Source organism: Trichoderma aggressivum (assembly GCF_033847375.1).
Source record: "Trichoderma aggressivum f. europaeum strain CBS 100526 chromosome Unknown scaffold_005, whole genome shotgun sequence".
NCBI lineage: Eukaryota > Fungi > Ascomycota > Sordariomycetes > Hypocreales > Hypocreaceae > Trichoderma > Trichoderma aggressivum.
The window spans coordinates 431,796-452,640 of record NW_026946371.1 but is presented as its reverse complement, the minus strand read 5'-3'; the positions used below and the strand labels follow the sequence as shown (position 1 = coordinate 452,640).

Below are 20,845 nucleotides of genomic sequence, written 5' to 3'. Positions count from 1 at the left end.
CTCCGACCATAGAATCCCATGGAATCTCTCGCCCACGGCCATCGCAGCTCGCCAGCCTTTTTAGACGCCTCTTTCCTCCTCTTCCCTTCCTTCCATCTCCTCTCTTTTTTCCCTTCTTCCTCATTCGCATTCTTCATTCTTCTTCTTTCTTCATCAAATACCCCCGTGCTCGAGATACAAACAACGTTGCGCTTGTTCTCATTGGAGCCTCTCTTTTTTCTTTTCCACAGGTGAGTTGGACGATCGCCCAGCAGCACAATCTTATCATCCCACTTTCCCCTTCTAGCCGCTGTGCTTTTTTTTATCACCCCGCCATTTTGCTTGGGAGGAATTTCAGCCTTGTCTTGGGTTTGATCGAGTCTCTGCCATTTCGAAGCCTTTTTCTCTTCTTCAAGCTTTGCATTGCGCAGAATCCGATTGGAACCTATTTCGAGCGCTGGTGATTTTCTTTCCATCTGAATTTTGGTGTTGCCTCCTCAACTCCCCCCTCCCCGCCTACTTCTTCCCCAGCTGCAATCCCAACAACTCCTCGATTCAGTCAGCTAACTCTTCTTCTTCCAATCCAGACTCACACACATTTTCCGTTGATACCCTTCACCATGGCTGAGACTTTCGAGTTCCAGGCTGAGATCTCTCAGCTTCTCTCCCTCATCATCAACACCGTCTACTCCAACAAGGAAATCTTCCTGCGAGAACTTGTCTCCAACGCCTCCGATGCCTTGGACAAGATCCGCTACAAGGCGCTGTCCGACCCCAGCCAGCTCGACTCTGGCAAGGACCTGCGCATTGACATCATCCCCAACAAGGAGGCCAAGACCCTTACCATCCGTGATACCGGTATTGGTATGACCAAGGCTGTAAGTTGATTACCATTCCATGACCCTGTTTTACTCGACAACCTGATGCTAACACGAAATCTGCAGGACCTTGTCAACAACCTGGGTACCATTGCCCGCTCCGGAACCAAGCAGTTCATGGAGGCCCTGACCGCCGGTGCCGACGTGTCCATGATTGGCCAGTTCGGTGTTGGTTTCTACTCTGCCTACCTCGTTGCCGACCGCGTCAGCGTCGTCTCCAAGCACAACGATGACGAGCAGTACATCTGGGAGTCCAGCGCCGGTGGTACCTTCAACATCACCGCCGACACCGAGGGCGAGCAGCTCGGTCGTGGTACTGCCATCGTCCTCCACCTCAAGGACGAGCAGGCTGACTACCTGAACGAGAGCCGCATCAAGGAGGTCATCAAGAAGCACTCCGAGTTCATCAGCTACCCCATCTACCTCCACGTCCAGAAGGAGACCGAGAAGGAGGTCCCTGATGAGGATGCTACCGAGGAGACCGTCACAGAGGAGGGTGACGACAAGAAGCCCAAGGTCGAGGAGATTGACGACGAGGAGGAGGAGAAGGAGAAGAAGCCCAAGACCAAGAAGATCAAGGAGACCACCATTGAGGAGGAGGAGCTCAACAAGCAGAAGCCCATCTGGACTCGCAACCCCCAGGACATCACCCAGGAGGAGTATGCTTCCTTCTACAAGTCCCTCTCCAACGACTGGGAGGACCACCTCGGTGTCAAGCACTTCTCCGTTGAGGGTCAGCTCGAGTTCCGCGCCATCCTCTTCGTTCCCAAGCGCGCTCCCTTTGACCTGTTCGAGACCAAGAAGACCAAGAACAACATCAAGCTGTACGTCCGCCGCGTCTTCATCACCGACGACGCTACCGACCTCATCCCCGAGTGGCTCAGCTTCGTCAAGGGTGTTGTCGACTCTGAGGATCTCCCTCTCAACCTGTCTCGTGAGACTCTCCAGCAGAACAAGATCATGAAAGTCATCAAGAAGAACATTGTCAAGAAGTCTCTGGAGCTCTTCCAGGAGATTGCCGAGGACAAGGAGCAGTTTGACAAGTTCTACAGCGCCTTCTCCAAGAACCTCAAGCTTGGTATCCACGAGGACTCCCAGAACCGTGGCATCCTCGCCAAGCTCCTCCGCTTCAACTCCACCAAGTCTGGTGATGAGCTGACCTCCCTGACCGACTACGTCACCCGCATGCCTGAGCACCAGAAGAACATCTACTACATCACTGGCGAGTCCCTCAAGGCCGTCCAGAAGTCTCCCTTCCTTGACGCTCTCAAGGCCAAGGGCTTCGAGGTCCTCTTCCTCGTCGACCCCATTGACGAGTACGCCATGACCCAGCTCAAGGAGTTCGAGGACAAGAAGCTGGTCGACATCACCAAGGACTTTGAGCTCGAGGAGACCGACGAGGAGAAGGCTGCCCGCGAGGCTGAGGAGAAGGAGTACGAGACACTTGCCAAGGCTCTTAAGACCGTCCTTGGCGACAAGGTCGAGAAGGTTGTCGTTAGCGACAAGCTTGGCCTCTCCCCCTGCGCCATCCGTACCGGCCAGTTTGGTTGGTCCGCCAACATGGAGCGTATCATGAAGGCCCAGGCTCTCCGTGACACCTCCATGAGCAGCTACATGTCCTCCAAGAAGACGTTTGAGATCTCTCCCAAGTCTCCCATCATCCAGGAGCTCAAGAAGAAGGTCGAGGCTGACGGCGAGAACGACCGCACCGTCAAGTCCATTGTCCAGCTGCTGTTCGAGACGTCGCTGCTCGTCTCCGGCTTCACCATTGACGAGCCCGCTGGCTTCGCCGAGCGCATCCACAAGCTCGTCCAGCTCGGCCTCAACATTGAGGAGGACGACTCGGCCCCCGTCGAGGGCGCTGCCGCTCCCGCCGACACCCCTGCCGTCGAGACCGGCGACAGCGCCATGGAGGAGGTTGACTAAGCGGCCTCTTTTGTGTGCACCAAGAATCGGGATAAACGGACAAAAAGTTTGATTTTACACGATGGAGTTGAACGGTTTTAGAGCAACATGGTCTGGACGTGGATTTTCTTTTTATGCTTTGTTTACTAGTTGAGGTAGTCCCAGGTTTAACGGACACGACGCCTTTACCCCATAGTGCCCTTGATATCCCCTCCAAGAGAGGCGAGGGAGGGTGTAATATAGCCCAGTCTATGAGAAATGAATAAATGGAATGGACAAGACTTGGTTTTCATGATGTAACGTGACGTGGTGGCACAGTGATGAATGCAACTTGCCCCCCAGTGACAGATGACGCAAATGTCTTTACAGTGATTCGGTACTCTGTACTGCACAGCTTGGTCTATCAGTGCAGCTACGACGCGAAGAAGTTTGTCCATGATTGAGTGATGTCTGCTTGATCAATTGAAGCAAAACAAGAAGCTTGTGATATTTATACTACGTACCAAAGGTATAGTAGTATCAGCAAAAACATCGTGAGATGTATGTATTTACGCCTGTAAGAGTAACGAAACCGCCAATGACACATTTATATCCAAACACGCAATGGAACAAAGGAAAAATACAGAAGAAGAAGAAGAATCGAACCACTCCTGTTTATGGACACAAAGGAAAAAAGGAAAAAAAGGAAAAAAAGATACAGAACCAGTCTGGAAGTTAATGTACGGTAATGCCTAGTATGTAACTGCTGCAAAAAAAAAGGGATGAAAAGGACATGCTAATGAATGTTGTTGTTTGAGTTTGAGTGAGTAGGTGGGTTGGGTTGTTTAGAGGAGGACGTAGAGTGCGCAGATCTATCATGATTGTTTGTTAGTTTCTTCTTGATGTATGGTTGTTATAGAAGGGTGACCTTACCAGGCTGAGACCTAGGATCATGGAGCACCAGAAGCAGACGTTGTTGAGCGTCTTGCGGCCCCTGACCCAGCGCGTCCGCTGCAGCATGACAATAGGCAGCTGCAGCATCTGGCAGACGAAGCCGTAGCCGCGAATCTTCTTGGTGATGCACGCCATGACAATCTCGTGGCCGACGGCGGAGATGAGGAAGGTGATGAAGGTGGCAAACGCCTTGCCGGTGTGCGGGCGCGAGGCGCTGTAGACGTGGCGGCGCAAGAAGGAGTAGACGGGGACGTTCCACTCGCGCGAAAACTCCATCCAGTCGGTCGAGTTCCACCAGTCGGCGTAAAAGTGGCGGTCGGCGAAGCGAGTGATTTCGGCAAAGGCGCCGAGGACGTACTCGAAGATGACGAGGAAGACGAGCAGGAAGGTGAGCATGAAGGGGAAGAGCAGCCAGGAGATTGTCTCGGCGAGGATGAGGCCCGACTCGAGGGCCGCGGAGGAAGACGGGTCAAGGAGGTGGGCGGAGGCGACGAGCTCGAGGCGGCGGGAGGCGTCGACGAGGACGGGGAAGATGTACTCCTCGGAGATGACGGTGAGGAGGAAGATGCAGCCAAAGGTGGCGACGATCTTGGAGACGAGGGCGGTCCAGTTGACGGCCGGGGTGCGCGGGTACTCAATCTCGTAGCACAGCGTCGGGCAGCAGAGGTAGTCGAGGTAGTTGGGCCAGGTGAGGTTGCGCGGGTACGTGACGTTGCCCATGGGGCTGGTAAGCTCGCGGGCGAGGTCTTCACGCAGGGTGTCGATTTCGTCGGCGCTGGTGGGCTCGGGCTCGGGCTCTGTTTCGGTTTCGGCAGCGGCAGCGGCAGCGGCGTGGCCGTTGGTGCCGTCGACGCCCTTGTCGAGGCTCTCCTGCTGGCGGTGATGCTGCTTCTTCTTGGGCTTGGAGGCGTCCTTGTCCTCCCCGGCGGGGCGAGGCATGGGGATTCCGGACACGCTGCCCTTGCGGTGGTCGGCGCTGGGGTAGAGGTAGGCCGGCCTGCGGTCTGCCCTCGAGGGATTTGGCTCGTCCAGGCTGCGCAGCCGCTTCTCCGTCTCCGACAGGTGGCCGTTGTAAAAGGCGTACGAGTGCATCTTCATGAGCAGCACCATGGTGTGCAGCAGGAGGCAGACCTGCGCGGTCCACGCCCAGTCCAGCCAGAACGGCACAACGACCCAAAACGCCAGCCACACGACCTGGTAGATGCTCTGGATCGCCATGCCTCCCCTGCTCCAGCCCCAGACGCCTCCCACGGGGTTCCGGCGCGCCCAGCGGTGCAGCGGCAGGCTGACGGCGGTGGTGGCGACCATGAGGAAGTCGGCAATGGCCAGGTGCCACAGCCTGTCGGCGAAGAGGCCCCAGATCTGGACGCGCAGCGGGTATCCCGTGTCCTTCCAGTTGCGCAGCATGGTGGTGATGCCCATGATGGCCAGGCCGATCCAGAAGAGGTTGAAGAAGCCGTGGAAGTCGCGGTAGTCGCTGGAGGGGTCGAAGTGGGAGACGCGCGAGGCGAACTCGATGGTTGGGAAGATGCGGCGGCGCTGCTCGGCGCGGACGAGCTTGCGCGCGGAGGAGAGGGATTTGGTCGAAGGGGGAGCGTTGTCTGAGACGGGGGTTGAGCGGCCACTGATTTGTTCGATTGGCGTCAGTCAGCGTATTCTTTAGCAAGAGGAGAGGAGAGCATCGTCAGAAGACTCACCTCGTCGTGGCGCTGCCCGCGCCGCCATTGTCGCCCGCGGGCAGCCCCAACAGATGATGATTGTCGCCGTCCGTCGAAGATGCGCGCGACACTTGGGCATGCAGCGGCTTGTGGATTCTCGCCCGCAGCACGTTGTCGGCGTAGCTGTCAAAGTGGCTGTGGCCATTGGCCAGGACGTCTATTGATGTCATGACGCGCCAGGCAAGGGCTGTGATGTCCTCATCCGGCGGTTTCTGCTATGTAACGTAGTCGCTCGTTTGTCGACAAAGAGGGTTTTCGTCTGGTAGACGCAGATGCAAAGATGGAGGCAGTGAAAGAAGGAAGAAATAGACTCGTATTATTATTTCCTTGTTTTTGTTCGCAATTCGCAGACCCTTCAGGAGGCGCGGCAGCACCGAAAAGCTGGTGGGTATGCAAGAGTCGCAGGTTGAATCAGATATAGGAGGTCGTAAACCAGCTTGCCGGGCTGGAGATTATATCGCTTGCATCAATGCGGACCGGGGGGGTTCGTTTCAGCGCAGTGATAATGAAATAAGAAATCCAGTAGTAATAATAGAACAAGCAGGCAAAAGAGAGATGCGCGACCGGACACTGCAGAGCTCGCTAAACTATACGATGCGGTGATTGCTTGCTTGTTGGACGATGAGAAATTAGATGAAGCATAAATAGAACCGGAAACTCTTGAGAGCCAAGAAGCAGGACAAAGAGGCAAAAAGAAACGAGGTACCGTCACAGTACGTCACTGGGCCCCACTTTCTGACGCCGACGAAACGGAGTTGCTTTTGCTTTTTTGGAGAGGAACATAAAGAGGCTGCATTTGCACTGCATTGGTTCATGTCCAACAAGGTTGGAGCTGTCATGGAAATAAGCATGGATCAATCAATGTCGCGTGAATTGTTCTCGCATCCAACGGCCACTAGAACACAGTGGCTTCTCACCTATTCAACCACCATCAAACACCATCAAATACAAAACAATACAATCAACCAACCAACATTACACAATTAAACCCAGTACATACATACTTACATCAACACACACCCCGGACAACAGACTCAATCCTCCCTCCGTACTTGACAAATCCTAATCCCAATCTAATCCATCATCATCATCATCATCCAAGTACCGCAACATATCCCTCTCCAATCCCATCCCCCCCTATCCGCGCACCGATCCCCCGGCACTCCGTTTCCTCCGTCCCATCGCCACCCGACCCTTCCGACCTCCCGAGGCTTTCTTCCTACACCACTTTACTTTCTCTTCCCGCAACACACCGCTTACATACTCCCTTCGATGGAAAGAATCGGGCTGTCCGGCATCCTCCTCCGGTCAGACAAACTCCGTAAAACAGCCCACCCAAGTCGAGGTCAGAAAAAGCAACACCGCAAAACAAATAAGCACATGCATTCGGCAATATAAGCACATAGGTACCCTATTAACGTGATACTACTAAAGTAGTGCCTAGTATTTAGCTAAACCTCTAAACTACCTATATAAATATAATAGCATTTATTTAAGATATATAAATAGTAGTATTTACTAGAGAAATATAGATATAGTAGCAGATATTAGAAGAGCAGACGTATAATTTAACTTGTGGGTGTCTATAATCTTCTCAGTCTCGGTGTTCCTGTCCCCCGCTTGCCACCTTCGCTCAAACAGAAAAAGACTTTGGCTCACCGAGCTCCCCCGGCTCAAAAGCTTCCGCTGAGTAAAAAAAAAAAAAAAAAAAAAAAAAAAAAAACTGTAAATCATCCCGTTCGCTTTCTCCTCACTACATGACAGTGTTGAGTTGTCACGTGGATCTGTGTGACCACTCTCCTTGGTCAAGTCCACTTTCTGTTTGCTGCTGTTTGCAGCTAGTTTTTTTCCCTCTTGCACACATAGATCAGCTTAGCAAGACACAGAGAGCTTTGCACCTTGCAGCTTGTCAAATAGTCCGCGGAGTCTGCTTCCGCTTCTCCGCCATCACGTCCCTGACGTACCGGCTATGCACCATAAACGTCCACGGCATGTGCAGCCACCACTCGCCCTGCAGATACTGCAGATACGTGCGGTACCACTGCGCGTCCTGGCTGCCAATGAAGAGCAGATAGCTGTGGCCCTCGCCATGCAGCTTCTCGGCGAACTTGTGCAGCCCGTCCTCCACCTGGAGGCGCCGCTCCTCGCTCCGCCGGTTTTCCACGTCGTCGGCCTGCCATCCGGGGTCCACCGCCGGGTCCACGTCCCGCACAATGTGCAGCGTCTGCCGGAGCGCCCGGACCGGCCGCGGGAACAGCAGCTGCAGGTAGCCTCCGGACGATGCTCGCGAGCGCTTCTCGCGGTACGGCACCGAGCCCGTCAGCATCTTGCGCTTGGCAAAGTCCTTGGCCTTGTAGTAGTACACCTCGTCCACCAGGTTCGTGTTGAGCCACATGGTCACCATCTTGTCAATCGTCGCGTTCAGGTCCGATCCGCTCCTCCGCAGGTCGCTGGCATACACCACCCGCGACGTCATGAGCTTGTACTCGAGCTCCAGCAGGTGGAGCTGCAGCCGCAAGATGGGCTCGTCTCCAATCAGGAAGCTATCGCTGAGCCGAGGCGTCGACGGCCTCCACTTGCCGCTCATGAAGCTCTTCATCGAGGTATTGGACGTGGACGACTCGGCCGAGTGCGCCGACGGCGTCGGGCTCGGCTCCCTGTGAATCGTGGCCGGTCTCCGAATGTCCCTGGTGTAGTTGACGCACAGGAAAAAGTCCTGGTACGGCTGTCCCGTCCGTGTCGTGGGCTTCTTCTGTATGGCGTCGCGGCCTCGCTGTGCCGCCACGTGAAAATCGGTGCCTTTGATTAGCAGCTCGTTGTAGAAGGCCTCGAGGTACGTCGCCACCGTCTGCCAGTGCACGTAGAACCACATGGCCGACACGTTGTGGACGCCGCGCTCGAGAAAGATGTGGGCCAGGTTGGTTGACGGGCCCGACCGGTTGTACGCCGAGAGGCACGCATTCAGAACCACGTTTTCGACGTGATAGTCGGCCAGCACCTTGGCAACGTCCGATGCCTTGGCGAGATGCGTCTGTGGAACTTGGTTGACGTGCGAGCTGGGGCCTGGAGGCTTCTTGGCAAACAGAAGCCAGGGCATTTGCCGGCCGTACCTATGTGTGCCACTGGTTAACTCATGGAACCCCTTTTTGGGAACACCAAGATGAAATAACGTACTCATCATCCATGATCCTTCCGTGAAGGTCAAAGTGGACCAAGTTGAACTGCACTCCATGCCCAGCCCTCACCTTCAGGTGCTCGTCCAGCTCCTCTATACTGCCCGGCCGCACCACCTCCAGCAGCAACCGGCTCCTCAGCTTCTTGTGCACATTCATCAACGGCCACTGAGCCAAGTCGGGCTCCGGGTCACGGTCGGCCCCCGACCGGCTAAAGTCGCGGGCAATCACCAGCAGCACGTAGAACGAGCCGTTGGGGTTGGCCTGTACGCTCGACAACGACCGCGGCGGTCCCAGTGGTCGGGCTGGCTGGCTGGCAAAGTCACTCATCCGCGTCACTCTCAACCGCAGGTTCCGCATCAGCGGGCTCCTGACAGATTCAAGGAGTTCCCAGGCAAGGCAGTGGATGCCGGCGGCCTTGTTCATGGACTCTTCATCTTCCCGAGAATCGTAATGCTCAACAACGACGAGCTGGACATCGGTGCTGCCCGTCCGCAGCACTCTCGGCCGCAAGAGACCCAGCTGGGCGAGCAGAATCTCCCCATATGCGTGTATGCGGTCTTCGGCCAGCGATGCGCCGTTGTCCTCGAGCTCCAGGCTCTGCAGGCTCCAATGCTGGCGGTCCGAGTTGCGGAGATAGTCCTCAAAGATGTCTTTGTACTCCGCCTCGAGGAACGGATCTGTGATGGTGGTGGCGATCTCGGGTTGCTTGTTAACCTGGATGTTGACGTCCCATGACCGCCTGCCATCGGGCCCTGCTACCTCGTGGGGGCTCGATTGCCGCACGTATACGACGTCCATGGGGAGCAATCCCGCGACCGCATATTCTGCTCGATCCGTCACCAGCATCAAATACAACGCAATGCAATGCAACAAGTGAAAAGAAACAAGAAGAAAACAAGACTCGCGTGCCGGGTCCAGGGAGAGAAATCGCTGGAGAAACAGCGTCTCAGCAAGTGCCGTGTGCCTGGCAGGGGTTCCAAATGCGCTGTAACCAACTGCATGCACTAAACCCCAGTCCCAAACATCGGATCCAATCCGCTAACAGATTCCCCCCCCTTCAAATTCTCCATTCTGGCAAGTCAAGGTCAGGAAAAGCAAGACCGCAAAGTAAATAGATGCATACATGTGGATAGCAATATAAGCACTTGATTAGTAAGTGTATCCAGTACTATTATAAAAGGAATACCTCTTTGGCCAGTACTTAAATTTAACTACTAGTCATATAATTAGACTAGCAGTTACTATGAAACATAAATATAGTAGAGGTAGTTAATAGAGAAATGTAGATGTAGTTGTAAAACTAAAAGAACGGGCTCGTGTATAATTCATCGTGTACGTGTCCATAATCCTCTCTGTCTCGGGTTTTCTGCCCCCCACTTGTCTGCGTCTCTGCTCAGCCTCTCTCCAGCCATCCAATGCGACATCATTCCATCGGTGAAGGAAAAAGAAAGCACGGCACAGCATCTGGATGGCAAAATCCTGCCTAGCATGCAACCATCCGCGCTCCAGGCATCCTTCACTACCGTACTGTCCTTGTGACCAGTACATGACATTACTGAAGCAAAAAATGCCCTACCAAGTGCGGCAGCCTCATTTTTCTTCTCCTTCGCTCACGACTTCCTGCAAAGCCTCAATTCAGCCGCAATTCCGCCTCGATTCAAACAGACAAAAAGGGGGGACGCGTAGGGCAGCCCTAGAATCTCCCATCAAGGCAAAACATACTCTAGAACCCGTGTCTCGTCTCACTTCCTCCCATTGTCTGAGTACCACGTGGGATGAGCTTTTCAAGACGCTTAGAGTTTGATGGCGGGCTGCGTCGAGAGCGTGGACAAAAGTGTAAACGCACCCACATGAACACCATGGCAGGTTCAGCAGACTCACGTTTGAGTAGACCATGTGTAGCGTAAGCTGCTTATTTAGAAGTCATTAATTAAACAAACCTTTCATCCGTCAACCGCGAAACCAACGCTTAACACAATCCACACTGTTACTACGGTAGAATGGGGGGGGCCAAGCTCGTCCAAAAGGGCTCATCACACCGCACCATGATGCTTGCAATCCCGCAGTAAAAAAAAAATTCAAATTGGATATAATGTATCGGTACCTCGTCTATCAGTCCCGCCCGCTAACAACAAAAACAACAAAAAACAAAAAGACAAAAAAACAAAAACCAAGCGCAAAAATCAATCTATACTCAACCAATCTACAAAAAGAGTTTCACATCATCTTGGGGCATCCTTGCACACATCACCATAGGTAGGGAAGACGGAAAAAAACCAGCACACACAGCACACCGGCAACTTCTTTTCTCCAAAGTTTGAGGGGATTCAAGTTCTTCTCAAAGATACCTAAAACGCGAAGAAAAAAGAAGAAGAAGAAAGACACAAAGAAAAAAAAAAAAGCCCCCCCTTTCCGCTCCGGCGCCAGTAACACCCTTCTCTTGTTCGAATGGTAGTAATGAAAAAAACTTCGAGATGGGGTCAAGTCAAGAAAGCCACCTCTCTCGCAAACAGTTTTAAAAAAAAACAGAAACGCAAACGCAATACAGATAGAAAAAAAAGGAGAGAAATTAACAAAGATTGACGGGTCGAACGATAGTGAACAGAAACCAGAATCTGTAGGATTCCACAAGTACACAAGGTGACAACAGCCCCGAGTAAGGCTCCCTCTCTGGCGTATATAGACAGATGACGTGTCTTCTTCCACCTCTTTGCCACGTTGTAGTCCAGCTTCGTCTTCGTCTAGGCTCCAACTCGGGGCTCGACCGGGGATTGGTTGTGCGCAAAGGACAAATAAAAAAAAAGAAAAACTCGATCAAGCCGCTAGGTAATCAGTTGGTCGACAAGTTTGTTGTTGCTGTTTAACAAGAAAAAGAATAAATGTTGCCGGCTAAGTCAAACAGCTTTTGGGGGTAGTTTCGTAACGTCGTAAAAGGGGGAAGAGAAAGCGGGTTGAGAAAGAATTGAAAAAGAGTGTTCTCTCGATATGTACGGATTAGTTGGTTTTGTGCTCTCTGATAGTTGTCTAGTTTATAATAACATGTAAGTTGCTTTGCTAATGAGCAGAAGAATGCCTGCATTGTTGTATGTGGTTTGCGAATGTCCTGGGTTTACATGATGACGCAGCAGCCACAGCCTCCTTTCTGGTCCTGGTCGTCTGGAACATCGGGGATCCTCTGGGTGCTCTGGGCCTTTTCGCTGAGCTGGCTCTGGGACTGCGCCGTGCCTTGTGTTCCCTGTGGCGTCATGGGGGGCCGCTGGCCAGGCAGAGGGCTCTTTGGCGGCTGAATGTCTGAGATCTTGGGCATGGTGGAATAGGACGAGCCCAGTCGCGCCGGGGGCGGGCTCTTGGGAGCCTCTGCCTTGAGCGGCCACTCGTCCGTCTGGCCTGGCGCGTCGTGAATCTGCACGTCTTCCTCGGCCGGGGGGTCCTGCTTGGCCGCTTCTTCCAGCGGCGCAGAGTTCTCTCGGAACACCGGCAGCACGTTGTCGTTCAAGGGCCGGAAGTCCTTGTCGTAAGCATCGCCAAACTTGCCCTCCTGCTCCCACTTTTCCTGCATGAGTCTCTTGGCGACGGTGGGGATGATTTGCTGGTCGGGGGGGAGGCGAGGGTCGGGCCTGTAGCTGTCCACCATCCACGGCGGGTTGCCCTCGGGCTGCTTCTTGAGAGTGGCCTCTCCAGAGCGGGTGCTGGGCCGTGCGTTGCTGTTCGTCGAGTCCTTGCTGGGGCCTGATCGGGTCTTGGGTCGTCCGACTGCCTTGTTCGGCTTCGAGTTGACGGGCTCCGAGTTCTTTCGGCTCGCAGCCGTCGGCTTCTTGGGCGAGGATTCCGTGGTGGACCGCTGCACCGGCTTGGGCTTCTCGGCCTTTTCGATCGGGGCGCTAGGAGCCAACTCTCTGAGGGTGGCACTACCACTCCTCGAGCGTGTCTGTAGATGATGTCGTTAGTACCTGTTTCGGCATCACGTTGCCGTGTGTCCGACTGACCTTGAAGACCGGTATCCTTGAACCGCCCTTTGCGTTTTGCGCAGCAGAGGCATTTCCCTCCTCCATCACCTCGTCCGGAACCTTGAAATCCCAAGGCGACGCCGGGGCATCTGCAGACTCGGGTGTCTGGTCCTGCTTGGACCGGACGGCCTCGGAGGCGTCGGTGCCTCGCCGAGCACTCTTGTCCCGCCGCTGCTTGCTGGGGGCCCGTGACCTGGGGATGAAGCCGGCTGCCTGCAGCTCCTCGCTTTCTATCTGCGCCAGCTTGTCGCGGTGTATCCATTTGGATTCCACCTCGGAGCCGACAGTGGAATCCGCGCGCCCACGCTCGGGTACGTCGTCCGTCTCCGGCTCACCGGTCGACCAGTTTGAGCGGATGTTGTCGAACTCGGGCGACTGGACGCCGCTCTCTGCGTGTGCGTCCCATCGGGGGGTGGACACCACGTCGGCGGGCATCTTTCGTGAGTCGAAGCGGTCAGAGTTTCCGTTGAGTCGCGGTGCTGCGTCGTCGTAGTATCCAGCGCCAGTCTCGCCATACGCCTCCTGAAAGGGTTGCAGGTTAGTCGACGAGGCCTCTCGAGCATTCCAACAGAGTCAAGTCCCAGCAAACCATCAATGTCATGCGGCCATGCAGCGCCTCACAAGATCGGCATGTGGCGCTCCTGACAAAAAAAAACTCCTCCAGCCGTTGTCGTCGTCAACTTACTTCATGATGGTCCCGGTACCTCCACGATGGTTCGTCGCCATGGCTGCTGCTCGGTGGCGTCAGTGCTGTGGGAGCGCCCCGAGCCGCTGAAATGGCAGCCATAGTGGTAGCCGAGCTGACGAGTGTACCAGTAACGCTTCCCCCCTATTTCTTGGTGATGGCAAAGTCGAATGCGGAATCGAGTCAGTTGATGCGGAAGCGGTGCGGGAGATGTGAAAAGGACAAAGAATAAAAATGATGGATCGAATGACAAGTTGAGAATGGGAAAAAAAATGGAAATGCAGTTGGTAGTGGCGGTCAAAGTGGTCGATTGTCGCGTCGACTAAATTCACCAAGCCTCGTGGAGTCGGTTTGTCGCGATGCTCCCCTGAGACATGGGGTCAAGTAGTATTTTCTTTTTTTCTCTTTTTCTTTTCTTTTTCTTCTTTTTTTCTTCTTTTGTCTAAAAAACGAGTGAAAGGGCTGGAAAGGGAAACGGAACAAACGAGGTCAAAGCTCAGGCGAACGGAAGCTCTTCTTGACAACGCAATGGCAGTCAAGCTGGCTGGCCGCAGTCGCCGCTGATGGCCAGGCAATGAGCTTCAACCGAAGAAGAAGATGGCGAGAGTCGAGAGTCTGCAGCGTCGTCGTCGCAGCAGTTGCGTAGTAGTACATTCAAGTGTAATCTCGGAGAAGGGGGAAGAAAGGCGAGCTAGAGGCACAAGTTGGCGATGCGGTGGTGTGGTTGGCCGGCTGGGGGCAGCTAACGGCTAGCGAGCTGCGCTACGGGCGGTGCTGCTAAAGGGGACAGCAGTGCCGTGATTGAAGCATCGAGCTGTAGTACTGCTCCGTGCTCTTCCAACGAGCCGCTGCACGCACGCCGAGTACCGGTACTTTCTGTCTGCTCAGGCAAATTTGATCACGGGCTGCCTTTCAATGCGTTCAAGGGTTTCATGGATTTTTCCTGCTGCAAAACCCGGCCAAGCCGCGCTTTGGAGCGACTCACCCGCCGTTGGCTCCAGGCCGGTGGCCCACCCGCTCATTTGCCCAGGAGGCGCCAGGTCGATTCGGGCGGTTTGGCGACATGGGTTGATATCATCAGTGGAACGCAAAGGTGATTGCCGTCGACTGTCTTTTGATTGCCACGATGCAAGAAGCTTTTCTCGTTGGTGGCGGGTTTGTTCCAATGGTAGGTAGTTTTTCCATCCAAACCTTGTTCTCCTCTCCGGCCTTGTCATGTGCAAGTCGTCAAGAGGGCATCAAGCCGAGAAGAGGGTTCTTGTGCAAGTCCAAGTCACTGAGTCTTGCAATTGAATGGCTGGGCCGGGTCCATGGATTCAATCCGTCAATGGCAAGGCTTGGCTACAGGGCCCTGTCGCCTGTTTCCAGTGGGCAAGGACCCCTGCCGGGACTCTTGTTACTGGAGCACGCCGGCGTTGGTTACCTGACGGTCGGCACTCACTCGTTCCTGTAGCAGCAAGCCGGTGCCATTCCGCGACATTGCAACCTCAACTCCCACTCAACAGCCCCAATCACATCAACGACCATCGTCGTCCTTCACCAACAGCAAAGGCATCAATGGAATCCAATAGCAACCTGAATTGACCAAACTGTACCGCTTTTCCCCCGGCATCTGCTAAAGTGCCAGCATCAGCCCAGCGCTGCATGTACAAGTACGTACGTACATGTGGCGGCTACCGTATTGCCCCAGACGACCAGGCCAACCCCGGCCATGCCATGGTCACCTGCAACCAGGGAATACTCGAGCATGCGTGCATGGCGGTGCTTACATGGGCGCACCTACGAGGTACATAGCTGATACTACCGGCACGAGCCAGTAACTCGAGTGGCTGCGTATCGGTACATGCGTGTGCTGTTACGAGTACCGTACGAGGAATTCTTGTTGTGTTGCGAGTGTGTGTGTCTCCCTCCCTGGACGCGGGCAAAAGACAGCTCGCATCAACATGAGGCGAGGAGAAAGGGGGGCATATCCCGTTGTGGCATGGACATGGACGTGCACCGTCAGATTTAGATGCATGTGTCCGCGGTCTTTTGCCTCACTCTCCTCGTGCCTCTCGTGGGAATGTTCGCTCTAGCATGTTTCGACATCGATACACAGCTACTCCAATGCACGATGCATTGCAAAGGCAAAATGCGATGAAAGGGGGAATCATGGCAAAAACGACTCGCAGCAGCTGACGGCTTGCTATATTCGTCTTCACTGCCCTACTCGTTTAGCCTGACGAGATGAGAAAAGAGGCTGCAGACAACAAATTGTGCCAGCTCTAGCGAGCGGGAAACCAAAGAGTGCCTTCTGATGCGATGCATGTGCAAGACACACGTCTGTGCGACTGTCGATCTGTTCCGTCTGGTAGGTAAGCATCAAATGCTCGTGCTCGGCTCTCTTATTGCCATGGCCTGCGTTGCTTCTCTACACATGTCCTCGCATGGAGCATTCGCTGACGATGCAGCTACAGCAGAGTCGGCCTATATCAATGAGTTGGATGGCCCCAGCAGAATCGCAAGAGGCGCAATGGCATCTCTCTACGAGCTACAAGTATACGTGTGCCATGAGACACCAACAGGCGACAGGCCTCTATACATGCATGCCAGTACGTCGGTGTGCTCAGTTGACTCAATCATACGATGATTGTGACCATCGTCAACACTACCCAGTAGTTGGCAGAGCTTTGCCCCCAATCACCTCCTGCGTCAGCAATCTCGACTTGATGGCTGGTGTGCCCTGAAACTATTCTTTCAGCCACCGGTGGGGAATATTGCTCGACTCCCATCACCGCAGGCGCGCAGTGGACGGGGAGGACGGCTATCAAGGGCACACGCGAGCACACGGGCGGTGAAGCTGAAAAATCGGCGTGATGGCCGTGCAGGGTGGCTGGCTCACTTGATACAATATCTCCAGGATCCCGATCCTCGCCAGAACATGCTGTCCCGTGCCAATGCGGAGTGCATCTTCTCCAAAGCTCAACCCGGCCCGTCCCAATCGGAGCTTTGACTGCTAGGCTCCAACATCGCGGAGACTTCGAGAAGCAGCGTCTACATACATGTGCGAGCATAGGTATTATGTCTCCAGATGCTTCGTCGACGTCCTGCGGGAGGACAGCATGGGCTTAATCTCGGGCGACATACACGAGAAATTGGTCGAGGTGACACACGTGGAAGATGACCTCATCGCCTGCAAAGACAAAATCCCGAGCCTATTTTTGGACAGGGCTGGCAGGCTTTGGCGGGCTGAAATGGTGAAAATGACATCTGGAGCAAACAATTCCAAGGCCATGCCTGCATACCAATTACACGTTACGAGAGAAATCGGTGTAGATGGAGCTACACAGGCCAGCCCGGCAGCCAATCAACGCCCACGGCTTATATGCTGTGGTACACCAAGTTGCGAGTTAGCTGGTCGAATCACAACGGCCTGGGAGTCAATGCTCTTCCTGCTGGGACGACACATAATTTCCCTTCCCGGGGGGGGGGGGAGGAGCAGAGCATATAAAACACTTGTCATCACGTCTGTTGCAGCTGGAGAATCAGAATCACTGTTCTGCGGGGATCCCAGAGCCTGCTTGTTTCTTGCAATTCTTCGGGTAAACCAAGAGCAGCCGATTGCTCCAACAGGCATCCTCATCACCATCGTCACAATGGCGACTCCAAAGCTGCGCAAGACACGGATTGTCTGCATCTCCGACACCCACAACTGCAACATCAAGCTCCCAGCCGGCGATGTTTTGATCCATGCCGGAGACCTCACCAACAAAGGAAGCATCTCAGAGGTAAGCTGTCCGTCCCTCGCTTCCGTTTTTGGCGGGTGCTTGGTTGGTCTCGCATCTCCAACGCCCTTGACGTCACGCTTCTGTGCGACGACTAACTGGCCGTGTTTGAAAATCGTGAAGCTCTCCAGGGCAGTGAAATGGCTCGAAGAGGCGGACTTTGAAGCCAAGATTATCGTGGCAGGTAAGTGTTGATCATTCTGTGTAGGCTTGACAAAACCGTTCGATGCTGATGAGGAACTAGGCAACCACGATGTCACCTTGGATGAAGACTTTTACTTTCATCATGGCGACTCCTTTCACAACAAGGTCAAGCAAAATCCGGCAGATTGCATCAACCTGCTCGCTTCATCGCCATCCCTCACGTATCTCTGCCACGACTCGGCAACAATCCGTCTCAAATCACCAACGGGGCCGCACACCGAGTTTACCATCTTTGGCTCCCCGTACTCTCCTCGCAACGGACTATGGGCCTTTTACTATGAAGCCCCGAAAGACCATGACGATGGCAGTGCTGCTGACCTCACCTCGTTGTGGGAGCTCATTCCGCTCGAGACGGACATTGTGGTGACGCACACGCCGCCACGCACGCATTGCGATCAGCCAGATGGGCAACGATCCGCTGGTTGTGAGGCCCTGCGACAGGCTCTCTGGAGAGTCAGACCCAAGCTAGCAGTCTGCGGTCATATTCACGACGGGCGGGGGGCGGAGCGGGTGCTCTGGGACCTCAAAAACAAAGCCACGCCCTACGCAGAGAGGGCCGCCATGGCATGGAAGGATCCCGGCGCAAGCAACAACAAGATCAGCTTGGTCGACCTCACCGGCAAGGCAGGCAAGATGCCGGCCCTCGCAAACGACGGCTCACATCCAGGCCGGCCCAGCTATCAAGACAGCCAACAGACGGCCACCACGACATTTGCGCCCGCGGGGACATGTTTGGATGCATCATCAGAGCAAGGCTCCAGCGTCGCTGCCCAAAAGAGAGGCGGTCACGACAGCAACGATGACGGCGTGGGCTATGGGGGCAATCCGGAGTCTGAGGATTGCGACTATGAGGCATTGGCGGGGAGAACCGGCCGCAAGGAGACGTGCGTCGTGAATGCTGCGATTATGAAGGGCAGCTATCCGCATTCCGAGGGGAAGCTGTTTAGCAAGCCCATTGTGGTCGACGTGTTCCTGCCGGTATGGCAAGAGGACGATGAAGCTTGAAGCACGAAGGTGGAAAGAAGGGAATCTCAAAAACTAAGAACGAAAAGAAGCAGAATGGGCAAAACTGGACCAGACGGAATGATCGAAACACATATCAAACAGGGGAGGGCAATCAAGCTTGGGGCCGTTGAGGCGATGATGGGGTAATAGGTACAACAAGCAAGGTAGCTTACTCACTTACACACTTGCATGGAACACCAGGCAAGCTTGATCAAAGCACGTGTAGCATCCAAATAATGACAGCTCCTCTACAAGTATGTTATCAAATCCAGCCGGAATACTCCCCAAGTAACCCGATCTACACGCCGGTACCTCAGAAAGCCATTGACGAAACGTCCCGGCGTCCCATGATCGATAACAGCACATCCAGAGTCGCCCGGCACTTGAAGCTAGCCAGCCTCAAGAAGTTTGACGATGAGCGAATCGGCCAGCACATCCCCATCCCCCCCCCCCCCCCCATTCTACACTACCGTCGTAGCTCCGACGCAGGGCCAGCGCATTAATTCCCCCCCTCATCTTCCCATCCTTCTCCTCCCGGGGCCGTCCAACATGGCCCTCTCTCTCAACACCCCCTGCGTCACGGCTCTAGTAGAAACGCTAATAAAGGTGTCAAAGTAAAAGGGACAATACTACTACAACTACGGGATTCTGGGGGAGGGTTGCCTACGTGTAAGTTTTGCGGCAAGGATTCAGGAGGCCTGGTCCAATGAGAACGACCTGATACTGGTTGTTTTCCTGGGGTAAAAATGACTTTTTTCACGACGGCGGTACTGTACTCGTACATTGTATTGAAGATTTCCCCTCATGGAGAAGGGGTTGGTTTCCGGTCATCGGAACAATATACATACATACATACATAGGTATGCAATGCGACGGGATGTTTTTTTCACCGGCCCCCTTGCTTGGGGGTTTTTTCGCTTTCGTAGGCTTACAAGGCAGATAGGTAGCCAAGGTAGAGAAGGAGCAAGAGCTGATTGGAACGCGGGGATTGCGCTGTGGCGGCGCCTCTTTCTAGGGGGATTGGAATATGATTGATTGATACCTTGGGAGGTTGGAGACGGTGTGCTGGGGGTGGCTGGGGTTTTAGATGAGATGGTTGATTATTGCTGGGTTTGTGAGAGGTGTGGTTTTTTTTTGGTTACTGTTGGCAGATTGGTGAGAGGTGTAGGGTAGCATTGGATGCGATTTTGAAGCTATGAGAGCTTCAAGTGTGTGGGCACATTGGAGTAGAAAACCATGGCAACGCAGGATTCGTTGGATCCCTGGAATTTTAACGAATGGGAATCATTCATTTCTACTACAGAGTAGCGAAATTCGCTTGAGGGGGAAAAGCAAAAGCTGGTCGGTGTTTTGTTTGGTTAAAGAAGAAGCGTGGGTTGTGGTGTGTGTGTGGATTTTCGTCTCGTGGACATGTATGTGCTCACCGCCACGCTTCTCATTCGCGGGTCGCTATCATTGGGTGGAAAGAAGGATATGCCTTTTTCTTCTTATTTTCTTACTGGTTGCATGCATGTGTGAGGAATGGGAATGGGCTAGTGATTTTTTGATGGGGGAGGGGAAACTGGCAGCGGAATTTGTCCTATCAAGAGGGACCTTGGGGGAGAGAAGAGAGTCAAATCTTGTGCAAAGAACCTGGAAAGAGAAGGAGAAGCGGGAAAAAATGATAGATGATGGCGAGTGAAGATTTCCCTTTTCGAGGGTTTGTCTGCCCGCGTTTGGCGCGCCTATGCCAATAGCAGTCAAAGCCATCGCCAGACTCGGAGGAAGAGGGAGAACTGTGAGGCTTGGATAGGGCGAAATGGGCGTGTGTCTGCCGCCGGATTTGCGGAATAATCGGACAGAAAAACCAAGGAAAAAAAAGAAAGAAAGAGGTAGTATGTACTCGTAGAAGCAACGGTAGAAGCAGAAGCTGAGCCACTGTCGTTTTTTCCCATCACGAGCCTCGAGAAGATGGAACCTCCATCTTTATTTGGCGAAAATTCCCTTGCCATCCATCCTCACAGCTGAAAAACGTCATGTACTGTGTATGGCTAGATTCAACTCTCATGATGTGACTGCCACCTTCTTTCACTTGATCTCCCGGCCAGTCCGGCTCGTGGAACGTGGAATGCAATCACAAAGCAACACATTCTCTTTTTGTTAACTCGCTCATAGGCCCATATCCAGTCATCCAAGAAAAAAAAAAACGGTTCGTGACCAACACCGCCGTATGATGCTCACCAGGTCCAACAAAGCCTTGGCCCTCTCTTCACCAACGGGCACCGATATGCCTCCGTTTGGCGTAGCATCGCCCATCCCAAATCAAGTACTAAAAAAAAAAAAACAATGTCAAGATCAGCAGTTTGTTCTTTGTTCAGTCTACCAGCCCGGCCGACCTTGCTTTTTTTTCTTGTCGCTGGGCGCCCAATGACACCGCGGCAGCAAGCGCCCGGCATACGGGTCACCCAAAAGACAAAAAAACAACGTGCCAGCTTAGGCTTCGGTCAACCACATGGCCCATCTAACTACATTGTATCTAAAGAAGAAACCAAAAGAGACTGGACTTTCCCACAGTGGCGAAAAGCCGGCTCTCGTTCTCCACGTGGCCAGTC

At 53.8% G+C, this 20,845-nt stretch overlaps 6 protein-coding genes across 6 annotated transcripts; 3 read left to right on the top strand and 3 right to left on the bottom strand.

The window, feature by feature from the left end:
* Window positions 1-599: 599 nt before the first annotated feature.
* On the top strand, window positions 600-2,783 carry Triagg1_2043 (uncharacterized protein; the record flags this gene model as incomplete). The annotated part of the gene is made up of 2 exons (XM_062896181.1): window positions 600-857; window positions 924-2,783. 2 exons carry the CDS (start codon window positions 600-602, stop codon window positions 2,781-2,783), a joined length of 2,118 nt encoding a protein of 705 aa, XP_062758899.1.
* Window positions 2,784-3,586: 803 nt separating this feature from the next.
* Window positions 3,587-5,583, bottom strand: Triagg1_2042 (uncharacterized protein; the record flags this gene model as incomplete). Its single annotated transcript, XM_062896180.1, has 3 exons — window positions 3,587-3,613; window positions 3,675-5,319; window positions 5,393-5,583. The coding sequence occupies 3 exons, from the start codon at window positions 5,581-5,583 to the stop codon at window positions 3,587-3,589; spliced, it is 1,863 nt and encodes a 620-aa protein (XP_062758898.1).
* A 1,739-nt stretch (window positions 5,584-7,322) lies between these two features.
* Triagg1_2041 (uncharacterized protein) lies at window positions 7,323-9,435 on the bottom strand (the record flags this gene model as incomplete). Its single annotated transcript, XM_062896179.1, has 2 exons — window positions 7,323-8,523; window positions 8,588-9,435. The coding sequence occupies 2 exons, from the start codon at window positions 9,433-9,435 to the stop codon at window positions 7,323-7,325; spliced, it is 2,049 nt and encodes a 682-aa protein (XP_062758897.1).
* Window positions 9,436-11,698: 2,263 nt separating this feature from the next.
* Window positions 11,699-13,383, bottom strand: Triagg1_2040 (uncharacterized protein; the record flags this gene model as incomplete). Its single annotated transcript, XM_062896178.1, has 3 exons — window positions 11,699-12,517; window positions 12,576-13,118; window positions 13,282-13,383. 3 exons carry the CDS (start codon window positions 13,381-13,383, stop codon window positions 11,699-11,701), a joined length of 1,464 nt encoding a protein of 487 aa, XP_062758896.1.
* A 2,263-nt stretch (window positions 13,384-15,646) lies between these two features.
* Triagg1_2039 (uncharacterized protein) lies at window positions 15,647-16,137 on the top strand (the record flags this gene model as incomplete). Its single annotated transcript, XM_062896176.1, has 2 exons — window positions 15,647-15,872; window positions 16,022-16,137. The coding sequence occupies 2 exons, from the start codon at window positions 15,647-15,649 to the stop codon at window positions 16,135-16,137; spliced, it is 342 nt and encodes a 113-aa protein (XP_062758895.1).
* A 779-nt stretch (window positions 16,138-16,916) lies between these two features.
* Triagg1_2038 (uncharacterized protein) lies at window positions 16,917-18,757 on the top strand (the record flags this gene model as incomplete). Its single annotated transcript, XM_062896175.1, has 3 exons — window positions 16,917-17,229; window positions 17,290-18,227; window positions 18,527-18,757. The coding sequence occupies 3 exons, from the start codon at window positions 16,917-16,919 to the stop codon at window positions 18,755-18,757; spliced, it is 1,482 nt and encodes a 493-aa protein (XP_062758894.1).
* Window positions 18,758-20,845: the final 2,088 nt, after the last annotated feature.